Genomic DNA, 14,760 nt, shown 5'->3' on the forward strand with positions numbered 1-14,760 from the left:
TAATCCAACTGCCTTGGCCTCCCAAAGTGCTGGGATTACAGGCGTGAGCCACTGCACCCAGCCTGGTTTACTGATCTTTAGTGCATGTGAGTAATAGATTGGTCCACTGATAACAACTGAGCATCTAGTTTGCACAAGGCACAGACTGAGAAGCAAATATATATTTAAATCTTAAAACAACCCTCTCAAAGTTAAAGGAAATAATTAATTAACAGAGACGATCAATGAATAAGGATGATGCTTACAATACATTTTTAAAATTTTATTTTGGCCGAGTGCGGTGGCTCACACCTGTAATCCCAACACTTTGGGAGGCCAAGGCGGGTGGATCACTTGAATTCAGGAGTTTGAGATCAGCCTGGCCAACATGGCAAAACCCTGTCTCTACTAAAAATATAAAAATCAGCCAGGCATGGTGGCAGGTTCCTGTAACCACAGCTACTCAGGAGGCTGAGGCAGAAGAATCACTTGAACCCAGGAGGCACAGGTTGTAGTGAGCCAAGATCACACCACTGCACTGCAGCCTGGGTGACAGAGCAAGACTCCGTTTCGAAAAAAAATAAAAAATTATTTTGGATTCAGTGGGCACATGTGCAGATTTGTTACACGAGTATATTGCATAACGGGTTTCTAGTGAACCCATCACCCAAACAGTGAACACTGCACTCAGTGAGTAGTTTTTCAAAAGGGACCCCCTCTGGAGTCCCTGGTAAGAACTTTTAAGAAAATACACAAGACATTCTCTAGACGGAACATGCTTATAAACTGAGAGGTATAAACATTGAACGCCGTATCAGCATGTGATTCTCCAACATGCAAAAGAATCCAGGATGGGGGACTGGGGAGGTTTTCAGGGTCAAATGGGAAAGCTGGGAGCCTGAGACACCAACAGTTATAGCTGACTTTCAGGATCTGTTAGGCGAGGGGCTGAGGGGTTTGGTGTGGGTAGGGCTTTGGGCCTTCATCGTTGACAGGAGGGATTCTGACTGGACAGCTTTTTCTTTTTTTTTTTTCTTTTGAGACGGAGTCTCGCTCTCTCACCCAAACTGGAGTGCAGTGGCCGGATCTCAGCTCACTGCAAGCTCCGCCTTTCGGCTTTACGCCATTCTCCTGCCTCAGCCTCCCGAGTAGCTGGGACTATAGGCACCCGCCACCTCACCCGACTAGTTTTTTGTATTTTTTAGTAGAGACGGGGTTTCACCAGGTTAGTCAGGATGGTCTCGATCTCCTGACCTTGTGATCCGCCCATCTCGGCCTCCCAAAGTGCTGGGATTACAGGCTTGAGCCACTGCGCCTGGCCCTGGACAGCTTTTTCTCCAGTCCTTTAGCCAAAGGAGGAGGGGTCACTGGGAGAAGGAAAAAAGGGTGGGAGTCTCCTCAAAGACCAGTTGTCCTCTACCGCTCATTACCCCCTCTCCCGACAACAGCCACTGTCCTTCTTGGCTAAGATAAGAGGCAGCAGGAACAGCCCCCTGCCCTGCTCTAGCCGAGTTGGAGCAGAGCCACGGAGTGAGTTGGCTGGCGGCAGAAATGTCTGGGCATCTGTGTCTGGGGGAGAGGTGCCAGCTGTCTAGGCGGAGAGAAAATGTGCCCATGTGCACACACATGTGTGTAAAGGTAGGGCATGTGTCAGTGAACACATGCAGCAGAGGGAAGAGCAGCTGTTGTAATTGTGAATGACAACAGCATAGACACCAGGAGAACCCCATTGTCTCCCAACCCATAGACTCGGACTCTGCCTCCCTGCCAGGAGCAAGACACCTGTCTCCTCTGGTAGCACCTCCGCCATCTACCAGGCAGCAATGGAGCTCATTTGAGCCTGGCCCTTTTGAGGCTAACCTGGGCTCTCCTATGCTCAGAGAGCCCACTGTGACCGCCAAGAGAAGGTGACAGCAAGGAGGAAAGCTCCCTCTATGTTCTAACATTCAATGATTTTATGGTTCCATGAAGGAAAAAGAGAGCAACGTGTCAATACACAGATTTATCCTAAACTGCTAAATGGAAATAACTTGGAGAACAGCACAGAATGAGTAAACTCTTAAATACATGTCTCCAGTGAGTTTCCTTTTTGATTCTAATTAACTCCATAAGACAGAGGACTGTCCCCAAGCCTTTATTGAGATGAGAAAATAGGGACTTCTTCACCCCAAATCTTTCCTAAGGTTTTTTTATTTACATACTTTTTCAAAACATTCATTGAATACTTTTTATTCTTCTCATAATACATGCTCATAGCAGAAAAACTGAAACTCAGGAAACTATCAAACCTCCATAATCCACCCCATTCTCACTTTACTTCCACAGGCCCCAGATATGCCTTCTATAGGATACTCCATCATGTTAAGATGAGCCCACATCTCACATCTGAAGTTACTATGCTAGTTGAAACTGTCTAGTTAGCCAGGCGCGGTGGCTCATGCCTGTAATCCTTGCACTTTGGGAGGCTGAGGCGGGTGGATCACTTGAGGCCAAGAGTTCAAAACCAGCCTGGCCAACATGGTGAAATCCCATCTCTACTAAAAATACAAAAAAATTAGCCAGACGTGGTGATAGGCAGCTGTAATCCCAGCTACTCAAGAGGCTGAGGCAGGAGAATTGCTTTAACCTGGGAGGTGGAGGTTGCAGTGAGTCGCGATCGTGCCACTGCACTCCAGCCTGGGTGACCCTAGGCGAAACTCAGTCTCAAAAAAAAAAAAAAAAGAAACTGTCTAGTTAACATATATTTTGCAGACCTTTGATTAAATGTTTGTGAATTTTAGTTTTGTCATTTAAATTTTTTGGAAGTCAATATATTTTGTTTTCTATATCTCAAATATGTTTGAGAGTCCTTGAAAAGTCTATAGGCCCCAGGAACTGTGCTTATTGTGACTAAAGAATAAGAGGACCCTGCCCGGTAAAAAATGTTACTATTTAAGAGTAGATATACTGTCAGTCTCTCTCTCTCTCTCTCTCTATGTATTTATCATGGTTAACTTAAAGGGCCCATATAGTTTTGAATACTGTTTTTCTCCTATTCCACATTGTTCATCCAGTATTTCCCAAACAGAGCTTGAGAGCAGAGGCCTGCTGTGTTGGTGGGAGTCCGCCACCCATACCACAGCTTCTCAGTGCAGGTTCTAGGACCACCCACCTCTTAGGTAGAAAGGCTCTGAGAGAGACAGCTTGTCTCCCTCAGCCCTGTGCTTCACAGATGAGGAAACTGAGGCCTGAAGAAGTGACTGGCCCCAGGTGAGTTGTTAGTCAGTGCCACAACCAGACTCAGAATTTAGGTTGCTGGCTCAGGTGGGAGGTGAAGAAGTCACTGCTTGCCTTGTTTGCCCTCTGCCCATTTTCCAGGGCCAACTCTCTGTGGGCACCTTCCTCTGGTGCCATACTGCCAGGCCCTCCCACTCCACTCCCACTTCCCACTAGCTGCTCCAAGCTCTTGACCCAATTTCCCCATCCAAACTCCTGGGTTTGTTTTCCCTTCATTGTCACCATGTTGCTCAAGCTGTAAATTTACAAAATGTTAGTAAATTTTAATTTTTTTCTCTGATGGTAAAAGTAACAGATGCACATGGGAGAAAATAGGAGGGAAAAAGGAGTTCATTATCATATCACCCAGAGATGATCATTGTAAAAATGCTGTGCAACAAACATCAATAAATAGAATTAGAAATTGATCAGCTGCTCCATTATTATTATTAATTTTTTTTGAGACGGGGTTTTGTCATGTTGCCTAGGCTGGTCTTGAACTCTTGGGCTCAAGCAATGCTCCCACATCAGCGTCCCGAAGTGCTGAGATTACAGGCATCAGCCACCATGCTTGGCATGTTCCTTTCAGTTATAAAATATCTCAGATACACAAACATGATTCATTCATTCAACAATATTTGTTGAGCATGTACTACATGGAAGGCACTGTTCTGGGTTTAGGAACACAGTAATTGACACAATAGTCTGAGTCCTTGTTCTCAAGGAGCTACATTCTAGCAGAGGAAGACAGATAATCAACAAATAAATATAAAATAGTGTTGAGTACTATGAAGAAAAAATAAAACAGGGTAAAGGAGAAGAGTAGGTGTTGAGTGTTGCTGTACATGAAATGATTAGGAAAGCCTCCCTGAGAAACGACATTTGATCAGAGTCCAGAAGGAAGTGACAAAGCAAGCCAAATATTGAGTGAACATGTTTCAGACACTGAGGACATAATAGTGAATAAAAGTGACATTCTGCTCTGGGCCACCGGTTCTCCTCTTCATTGTAGACACTTCGTACTATTTTACCTAATGGCTTGAAGACTGAATTGTACAGGAAGGGAAGGAAGAGGAAGAGCTACCCTTAACATTTTAATTTTTTTTGGCCAGGCGCGGTGGCTCATGCCTGTAATCTCAGCACTTTGGGAGGCTGAGGCAGGTGGATCACCTGAGGTCAGGAGTTTGAGACCAGCCTGGCCAACATGGTAAAACCCCATCTCTACTAAAAAAAAATACAAAAATTAGCTGGGTGTGGTGGCTGGCACCTGTAAATCAGCTACTCAGGAGGTTGAGGCAGGAGAATCGCTTGAACCCGGGAGGCGGAAGTTGCAATGAGCTGAGATCACACCACTGCACTCCAGCCTGGGTGACAGAGTGAGACTCTGCCTCAAAAAAAATAATAATAATAATAAATATAAATGTATTTATTTATTTATTTATTTAATAAGGTTGGTCTTGAACTCCTGACCTCAACTAATCCACCCGCCTTGGCCTACCAAAGTTCTGGGATTATAGGTGTGAGCCACTGCGCCCAACCAACTCTTAACATTTTAATATACGGACTTAAAAGTCTAAAATTGGCTGGGCATGGTGGCTTACACCTGTAATCCCAGCACTTTGTGAGGCTGAGGCAGTGGATCACTTCAAGTAGATCACTTGAGGTCAGGAGTTTGGGAGCAGCCTGGCCAACATGGTGAAACCTCAACTCTACTAAGAATACAAAATTTAGCTGGGCGTGGTGGTAGGCGCCTGTAATCCCAGCTACTCGGGCGGCTGAGGCAGGAGAATCACTTGAACCTGGGAGGCAGAGGTTGCAGTGAGCCGAGATTGCACCACTGCATTCCAGCCTGGGTGACAAGACCAAGACTCTGTCTCAAAAAAAAAAAAGGCCAGGCGTGGTGGCTCACACCTGTAATCCCAGCACTTTGGGAGGCTGAGGCGGATGGATCACCTGAGGCCGGGAGTTTAAGACTAGCCTGGCCAACGTGGTGAAACCCTGTTTCTACTAAAAATATATATATAAAAGTTAGCTGAGCATGGTGGCACATGCCTGTAATCCCAGCTACTAGGGGGACTGAGGCAGGAGGATTGCTTGAACCTAGGAGGTGGAGGTTGCAGTGAGCTAAGATCATACCACTATACTACAGCCTGGGCAATAGAGCAAGACTCTGTCTCAAAAAAAAAAAAAAAAAAGTCTAAAATTAATCAATATTTACTTTCCTTCCAAATAAAAACATACTAAATTTTATCTTTGCTCACTGTTCCCATCTGAAATGTTTACCAATTTTTAAGTTTATCTTGTTATTGTTACTTTTCCAAATCAACCATTATTACTAAAAATAGTTTTGCATAGTCATAATTTGTTTAGATACATCCATATGTTTTGTAAATATTTCCTTACCATTTTTTCTTGCATTTCCCTATTTCCTTTTGGGTTCAGTTTTCTTGTGTCTTAGGTTCATTCTTCAGTAGTTTCCATGGTAAGGGCCTATGGCAGCTAACTCTGCTTTTGTTTGTCATCTGAAGATGTCTTCAACTTGCCCTCCTTTAAAAAAAAATGACTTTATTTAGATAAAGTTCACATATCAGAATCCACCATTTTAAAGTATGCAAGTTAATGGTTAAGTATATTCACAGACTTGTATAACTGTATAACTGTCAGCACTGTCTAATTTTAGAACATTTCATCAACAGCCCACACACCAAAAAAAACCACCCTGTACCTACTAGCAGTCATTCCCCAGTCCCCTCTCCACCAGCCCCTGGCAACCACTTACCTACTTTCTGTCTCTGTGGATTTGCCTTTTTTTTTTTTTTTTTTTTTGAGACAGTCTCACTCTGTTGTCCAGGCTGGAGTACAGTGGTGTGATCTCAGCTCACTGCAACCTCTGCCTCCTGGGTTCAAGCAATTTTCCTGTCTCAGCTTCCCGAGTAGGTGGGACTACAGGTCAGCACCATCATACCCAGCTAATTTTTGTTTTTTTTTGTAGAGGCAGGGTTTCACCATGTTGGCAGGCTGGTCTCAAACTCCTCACCTCCAGTGATCTGCTCACCTCGGTCTCTGTGCTGGGATCCTCAAAGTGCTGGGATTACAGGTGGGAGCCACTATGCCCGGCCCTGGATTTGCCTATTCTGACATTTCACATAAGTGGAATCATACAATATGTGCCCTTTTGTTTCTGGTTTCTTTCACTTAGCATAATGTGTTCAGGTGCATCCATATTATAGCATGTGTCAATACTTCATTTTTTATGGCTGAATAATATTCCATTGTATCACATTTTGTTTATCCTTTAGTCAGTTGATGGATATTTGGGTTGTTTCTACTTTTTTGGTTATTATGAATAATGCTGCTATGAACATTTGTGTATAAGCATTTGTGTGTGAACATACATCTTCAGTTCACTTGGATATATATTTAGGAGCGAAATTGCTGGATCATATGGTAATTCTATGTTTAACTTTTTGAGGAACTATTCTAAAGCAGCTGCACTATTTTACATTCTAACAGCAACACATGAGGGTTCTATTTTCTCTACATTTTCATCAACATTTGTTCTTTTCTGGGTTTTTTTGCTTGTTTGTGTTATAGCCATCCTAGTGAGTGTGAGGTGGTGTCTCATTGTATTCTATTTTTTATGTTCATTTTAACATAAACTGTAGCATACCGTACACATACTATATACCCTTTTCATTTAACAATATATTGTAGAGATCTTGTCAATAAGTACAGAACTTACTCTCTTTTTTCTGGCTTTATGGTAATTCGCTGTCTGAATGCACCATCTTTTATTTAACCAGTTCTCTATCGATGGGCTGTTTTTTCCATTCTTTTACTATCACAAACTGTGCTGTAACAACTACCTTTACATACTCCATTCTCTACATGTGGAAGTCTGTCTGTAAGGATAAATCCTAAAAATGGAATTCTGGGCTAAAGGGCATGTGTATGCTTTTATTTTTACAGATATTGCCAAATGGTACTCAGTGGTCTTTTTTAACACCTCAATGGTCTTGAGGTGTTTTTTAAAAAAAAGCGGGGGTCAGGGAATTACAATTACTGACAAATTGATTTCCATACAGAATGTACCAGTTTATACTTACCAGAAATGTAAGTACATGTTCTTTAAATGACCACTGGATGATAAGATCAAATTTGTGAAAATACTTGTGTTCTTAGTATGGTACTCTTGTGTGGGTTGACTTCAGAATCACTTCTTTTTAGGGGCTTTGGGGAAAGGGCAGCTTATAAAAAGCTTTCCTTGGTTGCAGTTCCAAGGAGGAGGTAGAGCCTGAAAATGGCTTGTCTTGGGGCCCTTATCTACCTTTCCTTGGTGAAACAATGGGTACTCACTGAAGATACTGGGTAAAATATTCATTCATTTATTCCTTCAATCAATAAATATTTATCAAAAGCCTACTATTTCATGCTAGCTGCTGGAGATGGAATGGAAACAAAATCAGACCAAACACTCCTTTCACTGACTTTTCAGGCTTTTGAAGGGATGCAGACATTAATACAACTAAGGCCAAAGTAACACATTGGGAGAGAAATGTCTATCATGCCACTGGAGCCTGGAACAGGGCCTGAGGGTCAGCAATTCAATGTTTGAATTGAGATGTGAAAGATGAGTAAAAGACTAGGTGAAGAAAGTCTTTTCTTCCTCTGGAGGAAAAAGCATAGTTAACAAATAAAGAAGGTTGGGTACGGTGGCTCACACCTGTAATCCCAGCACTTTGGGAGGCTGAGGTGGGAGGACTGCTAGAGCTCATGAGTTTGAGGCCAGTCAGGGCAGCATGGAGAGACCCCATCTCTACAAAAAAAAAGAAAGAAAAAAAGGAAAGAAAAGAAAGGAAAAGAGAGAGAGAGAAAGAAAGAACGAGCGAAATAAATAACTAACTAACTAAATAAATAAATAAATAAAATAGCTGGGTGTGGTGATGTTTGCCTGTAGTCCCAGCTACTCAGGAGGCTGAGATGGGAGGATAGCTTGAGCCCAGTAAGTCAAGGCTGCAGTGAGCAGTGATCATGCCACTATACTCCAGTCTGGAAAACAGAGTAAGACCCTTTCTCAACAACAATAACAACAACAAATAAAGAAGAGAGGCAATAATACCTACCTCATAGCATCATTAGAAAAATTAAATAGGCCGGGAGTGGTGGCTCACGCCTGTAATCCTAGCACTTTGGGAAGCCGAGGCGGATGGATTACGAGGTCAGGAGATCGAGACCATCCTGGCTAACACAGTGACACCCGTCTCTACTAAAGAATACAAAAAATTAGCCGGGTATGGTGGCGAGCGCCTATAGTCCCAGCTACTCGGGAGGCTGAGGCAGGAGAATGGCATGAACCTGGGAGGCAGAGATTGCATTGAGCCAAGATCGTGCCACTGCGCTCCAGCCTGGGCGGCAGAGCGAGACTCAAAAAAAAAAAAAAAAAAGAAAAAGAAAAATTAAATAATACATGTAAAGCATTTAGCAAAATGTTCAGCACATATCAGTTACTTGAAGAATGATTATTTTGTTTCCACTGTCTTTTTTTTTTTTTTTTTTGAGACGGAGTTTTGCTCTTGTTGCCCAGGCTGGAGTGCAATGGCTTGATCACGGCTCAGTGCAACCTCTGCCTCCCAGGTTCAGGTGATTCTCCTGCCTTGGCCTCCCGAGTAGCTGGGATTACAGGCATGTCCCACCATGCCTGGCTAATTTTATATTTTTAGTGGAGATGAGGTTTCTCCATGTTGGTCAGCCTGGTCTCGAACTCACGACATCAGGCGATCTGCCTGCCTCAGCCTCTCAAAGTGCTGGGATTACAGGCGTGAGCCACCATGCTCGGCTCTTTTTTTTTTTTTTTTTTAAATAACCATAGTGAATGTTAAAATCCCAGTTCCCCAAGCAAAACATTACTACCCTAGTTAGGTACTTACTTCTAAGCTCTACCCCACACTGCCTTGGGTTGTTAGTTATCTTCTCTTATTCAGGTCTTGTTTACTCAACCAGGTGACAAGCTTATTTACAACAAGAATCTGGCTTTACACTTTTTAGCAAAATAATAGCTACTATTTATTGAGCATACATGACATACTCTTTATGTGCATTATTTCCAAGCCTCACAACAACCCTGTTTCACAATTATTTTCCTCATTTTACAGATTAAGAAACTAAAATTCAAAGGGGTCAGTTAGCCTGGCCAAGGTGTTGAAAGCAGGACTAAATCCTGATGCAGTTAGCTATATTTGTAGCTGACAGATGGAAAAGCATAGAGCTGCCCTCACCCAAACTCTTCTTATTTCCAACTGGCATGACCTTTAGACAGTGGCAGTGAATATGGGGAGAAAGAATTGTTGGAGAGGTGCCCATCCCTTCTTCCAGCTGTGTGAAGTATAAATTTAGAATTCAAACTAAGTAGAAGCCAAAGGGTCATTGTAGAATTCTCACATTCATTCACCAAGCCTACGCTGCTAATGAATGAGCAAAACCCCTCACTGGGAATTTTGTAGTTGATGATACAGATAATGCTAACACTCATGGAATGTTTTCTATGTGCCAGGCATTGTTCTAAGTGCTTTATATGGATTAATTCATTTAATATCCAGGCTAAGACTGTTATGATCTCACATAACAGCTGAGGAAACCAAATTACAAGAAGGTTAAAGGGTTCGCCCAAGGCCTTCACCTGGCAAAGTAGTGGCGTTTGGATCTGGCACTGATTTCGCAGCTTGAGACCTATTTAATAACAGTGTGAGAGAAGGGTCACAGAGTCAAGCAAAAAAACAGACGAAACTCTGGTATAGCGAAGGACCAAAAGTTCTGCGGACTGAGCAGGAAAGTTGGTTCCAAATGTCTGCCTGCCCGCCAGCAGGCCTCCAGCCCCAACCTTCTGCTTTCCCGGCTTCCCCACCCCCTCATTCCCGAGAGACCACAGCCAGCCAGCCAGGAAAGGAGGGGAAAGGTCGCAGTGGGGATTGGCTCCTCCCTTCCCGTCCAACAGCTCTTGTTCAGCAGAGCCTGCCGAGCTCGCTGAGATGTGGAAAGTCACAGGGTTCTTTCCCATCCGGCACGGGAACTTGACCCGGGTACACGGAACCGCCAGTTGTAAAGCCACCAGTGGCCTTCCTTTCCGCGGCCTGTACATCCCTTCCCGGGGGTCCTCCCCATTCCCAGTGTCTCTCCGGGACTCTCGGAGATCCCCGGTTGCGTGCTCTCAAGACAGACCGCACAGTCTTGGCTGAGTGGGTGGGGGGTGCTTAGTAAGGCAGCCCAGCCCCCAAATCTGGGCATAAGCCTGGTCTGTGACCTCCTGGTTCTTTAGTTCAAGCCGAAAGCACCCTTAAAAATCATCTAGCGGTCGGGCGCAGTGACTCACGCCTGTAGCCCCAGCACTTTGGGAGGCCGAGGTTGGAGGATGGCTTGAGATCAGGAGTTCGAGACCAGCCTGGGCAACACAACAAGGAAAAAAAAAAAAAAAGGAGAAAAACAAAGAAGAAAAAAGTGGCCAATGTCTTCATTATAGATGAGAAAACTGAGGCCCATTTAAATATCAAGTGACTTGCCCATATGCAGTTAGGATCCCACACCAGGGCCAGGAGTATTTCACGTTTTCTTAAACGACACGACAAACTCTCATAGGAAGTAGAGCTTGCAGAGCTTAATGTGGTGCACAAGGGCCTCATCATTCCAGCGATACCGATGGCAACCGAAACTCGGGATTTGGAATCTTGGTACGTCTATGAAGTGAAACAAAACCCGCTCTTCAGTCTTTGAAGAAAATAACGAGTGGGTAGGGGTCTGGTGCCCTCTGACAATTTAGCGCTTGCCGAAATCTCTGGGGAAGAACCCACCCTCCACTGCAGGGCTTCACCTACACGAAGGCCGTCGGTGATTTTCACCTACTGGGGACGAGGGATATGTGCTCTCTGACTCCTTCAAATGTTTTCTACAGCAGAGATGCTAGTCGAGATTAATACATACGCCTCGTCTCACTCCAGAACACAATGACTCAAAACCGCACGACGTGTACTTTTGGAAACAGCTCCGCGGGAGAGCACCTTGGACAGTCCCGAAACCCCTTCGCCCGCGGGGCGGGGCCGCGGACGTGCGTCCCGGCGTGTGCGTCCCGGCGCGTGCGTGCGGCCTCCAGTGCGCTTGCGCGTGCCCTCCGGGGGCGGGCCCACGGCTATAAGGGGCGGAGGCTTGGTGGCTTTGCTCGGCGCTCTGCGGGTGACCGCGCTTTTGTCTCCAGTGAGTTTTGTGGCGGGAAGCTTCTGCGCTGCTGCTTAGTAACCGACTTTCCTCCCGACTCTTGCACGACCTTCTGCTACAGCCGGCGACCCACTCCCTGCTCTTCCTCCGGAGGTGAGCGGCCCGCGGGCTTCCCCGGCTCCCCACCCCCATCGCCAGAGTGCTGACTGGGCTAGCAGCCTCGCGTTCCAGGGCTGGGGGTGCGCCGCCGGGAGCCTCTCTCCTCGCCCCCCACCCCCCGCCATCCGGGGTCCCCAGTCAGCCGTCAGCCCTGTTTTGTCCTGAGGTGGCGCTAACTAGGATCCACGTGGCCCATCCCATGCCCACCGGTGCTGAGTTAGGCCATCCCTGCCATGCCTTCCCAAAGCACCTTCACCATCTCCTTCCTGTCCCAACACTTAGCGTGTCGCGTGGTAACTACCCTTTGTCTATAAGGTTTTCCATGTGGCCCTAGTATATTCCAGGGTACCTAACACATTGAAGATATTCATGGTATGTTTGTTAAATAAATGAATTTGATAGATTGGACCCTCGAAGAGTTATTTGGACTTGCAGAAAGTTTAGTTAACTCCAATCTGTGATGTGGGAGAGACCTCTAGGCAGATTGCTTTCTCTAGGGCATGTTCTTATATTTCCCATTATCCACCACCCCCTGCAAAAGGACTGGGCCTATTTCAGGAAAGTGACTGATACCTGCACTGTAGCACAGGGGTTGTGCATTGTTGTGCCTTGCAGGAACAAAGTTTTCAAGAAAGTAAAAGTTTGTTTTTGAGACGGAGTTTCGCTTTTGTCGCCCAGGCTGGAGTGCAATGGCGCGATCTTGGCTCACTGCAACCTCTGCCTCCCGGGTTCAAGCGATTCTGCCTCAGCCTCCCGAGTAGCTGGGATTACAGGCATGTGCCACCACGCCCGGCTGATTTTTGTATTTGTAGTAGAGACAGGGTTTCACCATGTTGGTCAGGCTGGTCTCGAACTCCTGACCTCAGGTGATCCACCCAAAGTGCTGGGATTACAGACGTGAGCCACCGCTCCTGGCCTAAGAAAGTCAGTGTTGTTTGTTTGTTTGTTTGTTTGTTTGTTTTGAGACGGAGTCTCGCTCTGTCGCCCAGGCTGGAGTGCAGTGGCGCAATCTCGGCTCACTGCAAGCTCCGCCTCCCGGGTTCACGCCATTCTCCGGCCTCAGCCTCCCGAGTAGCTGGGACTACAGGCGCCCGCCACTGCGCCCGGCTAATTTTTTCTATTTTTAGTAGAGACGGGGTTTCACCATGGTCTGGATCTCCTGACCTTGTGATCCGCCCGCCTCGGCCTTCCAAAGTGCTGGGATTACAGGCGTGAGCCACCGCGCCCGGCCGAAAGTCAGTGTTTTAAGAAGTGTTCTTGAATTAGTCCAAGAAGCAAGACTGGCTCCGTAGCCATGAAGTTTGCAATGTAAAATATTCTTGGAGAGTTGCTGTGCAAGAACATCCCCTGGTCCCTGTGCCCCGTGAGAGGACAGAAGAGTCAGGGCTGGATGCATGCATACCCCCAAAAGGCTATAGATTAATCCTTTCCTCTTTTTCCTCAGGGTTCAGAGGCCTTTCAGAAGGAGAAGGCAGCTGTGCTTCTCTGCAGAAGAGTAGGGTCCTTTCAGCCATGAAGCATATGTTGAACCTTTACCTCTTAGGTGTGGTGCTGACACTACTCTCCATCTTCGTTAGAGTGATGGAGTCCCTAGAGGGCTTACTAGAGAACCCATCGCCTGGGACCTCGTGGACCACCAGAAGCCAACTAGCCAACACAGAACCCACCAAGGGCCTTCCAGACCATCCATCCAGAAGCATGTGATAAGACCTTCTGTGCTGGCCATATTTTGGAACACTGACCTACACATGTCCAAAAGGGAATCCCATTCCTAGCAGGCAGGCGGAGCACCAGTGTAACCAGAGAACTAACTATTACTAGGCCTTGAAGGACCTGCCTAACTGGATGCTCATTGCCTGGACAAGGCCTGTTTAGGCCGGTCACTCGTGCCTGTAATCCTAGCACTTTGGGAGGCTGAGGTGGGTGGATCACCTGAGGTCAGGAGTTCGAGACCAGCCTCGCCAACGTGGCAAAACCCCGTCTCTACTAAAAATACAAAAGTTAGCTGGGTGTGGTGGCAGAGGCCTGTAATCCCAGCTATTTGGGAGGCTGAGGCAGGAGAATTGCTTGAACCCAGGGCCAGAGGTTACAGTGAGTTGAGATCGCACTGCTATACCCAGCCTGGGCCACAGAGCAAAAGACTCCATCTCAAAAAAAAAAAAAAAGAAAGAAAAGGACTGTTTAATGCACTGCTGGGAATGGATTGCTTATGGCTGTGAGATAGGTTGATCTCGCCCTTACCTCGCAGAAGCTTACCCCAGGGTCTGGTGTATGCTGTGCTTTTCTCAGCAGTATGGCTCTGACATCTCTTAGATGTCCCAACTTCAACTGTTGGGAGATGGTGATGTTTTCAACCCTGCTTCCTAAACATCTGCCAGGGATTCCTTTAGTCTTGAATGTCTTATGCTCAATTATTTGGTGTTCAGCCTCTCTTCCACAAGAGCTCCTCCATGTTTGGATAGCAGTTAAAGAGGTGTGTGGGTGGGGTCTTGGGAGGGAGAGGATGGAGTGTTTAGTGCCCATTTCTCATTGTTTTACATTTTAAAGTCCTTCCTCCAACATAGTGTGTATTGGTCTGAAGTGGGAGGTGGGATACCAAAGCCTACTCAAGTTATGGACATTGTGGCCACCATGTGGCTTAAATGATTTTTTCTAATTAATAAAGTGGAATATGTATTTCTACTGTGTGTCATGTTGACTTCTGCTCTTGAAATTTGTGGTAGGGAGGATCTTAATTTCTAGACCTGAGGTTTAACATCTCAATACTTTGGAGCAGGAAAGTGCTTAAATCACTTTGTTTAAAACATAATTATCAATAGACCTCTGAAGTTGGGGCAGAGGCAGTTGGGTCTGCCCTGTATCAACCAGCTGTGTGAGCCTAGGCCACGACTATTGCAGGCCTGTCATGACTAGATCTGTAAAGAAGAAAAGTGATCACCACTTCCAGTCCCTCTCCTTGAGTCTCTGGGACGAAGAGGACTGTCAGTCCAGGAGGCTATGAGCTTTTTCTTCTGTACTCTTCAGCATGTTTCACCCACCAAAAAGTATGCTTAATTCGGATTGTTCTCAAAGTCAGTTGGTGAAGTGTCTACACCACACAGATGATTATTTCTGCCCTCCCAGATCTAAGCAACTTGGCCTTTACTCAAAGTTGGAGGGATTTTT

At 45.8% G+C, this 14,760-nt stretch overlaps 2 protein-coding genes across 4 annotated transcripts in view; one reads left to right on the top strand and one right to left on the bottom strand.

Moving 5' to 3' along the window:
* The window catches only part of IMPDH1 (inosine monophosphate dehydrogenase 1), a 66,279-nt gene extending 54,969 nt beyond the window's left edge, over positions 1–11,310 (bottom strand). Inside the window, exons 1-2 of one of the 2 annotated variants that reach the window (XM_077997265.1) lie at positions 11,206–11,310; positions 5,638–5,781 (exon numbers count right to left, since the gene is read on the bottom strand). The gene's annotated coding sequence lies outside the window, so the exon portion shown is untranslated. Of the gene's footprint in view, positions 1–5,637; positions 5,782–11,205 lie in introns of those variants that run through there. The other variant, XM_077997264.1, reaches the window with a different exon arrangement.
* A 90-nt stretch (positions 11,311–11,400) lies between these two features.
* HILPDA (hypoxia inducible lipid droplet associated) lies at positions 11,401–14,275 on the top strand. 2 transcript variants are annotated; one of them, XM_077994790.1, is made up of 2 exons: positions 11,401–11,475; positions 13,040–14,275. In XM_077994790.1, the coding sequence occupies exon 2, from the start codon at positions 13,108–13,110 to the stop codon at positions 13,297–13,299; it is 192 nt and encodes a 63-aa protein (XP_077850916.1). In that variant the 5' UTR covers positions 11,401–11,475; positions 13,040–13,107; the 3' UTR covers positions 13,300–14,275.
* Positions 14,276–14,760: the final 485 nt, after the last annotated feature.

This window comes from Macaca mulatta, chromosome 3 (genome assembly GCF_049350105.2).
Source record: "Macaca mulatta isolate MMU2019108-1 chromosome 3, T2T-MMU8v2.0, whole genome shotgun sequence".
Lineage (NCBI taxonomy): Eukaryota > Metazoa > Chordata > Mammalia > Primates > Cercopithecidae > Macaca > Macaca mulatta.

Coding starts and splice junctions, on each gene's coding strand:
- HILPDA (XM_077994790.1), top strand. CDS start 13,108: ATGAAGCATATGTTGAACCTTTACCTCTTAGGTGTGGTGCTGACACTA.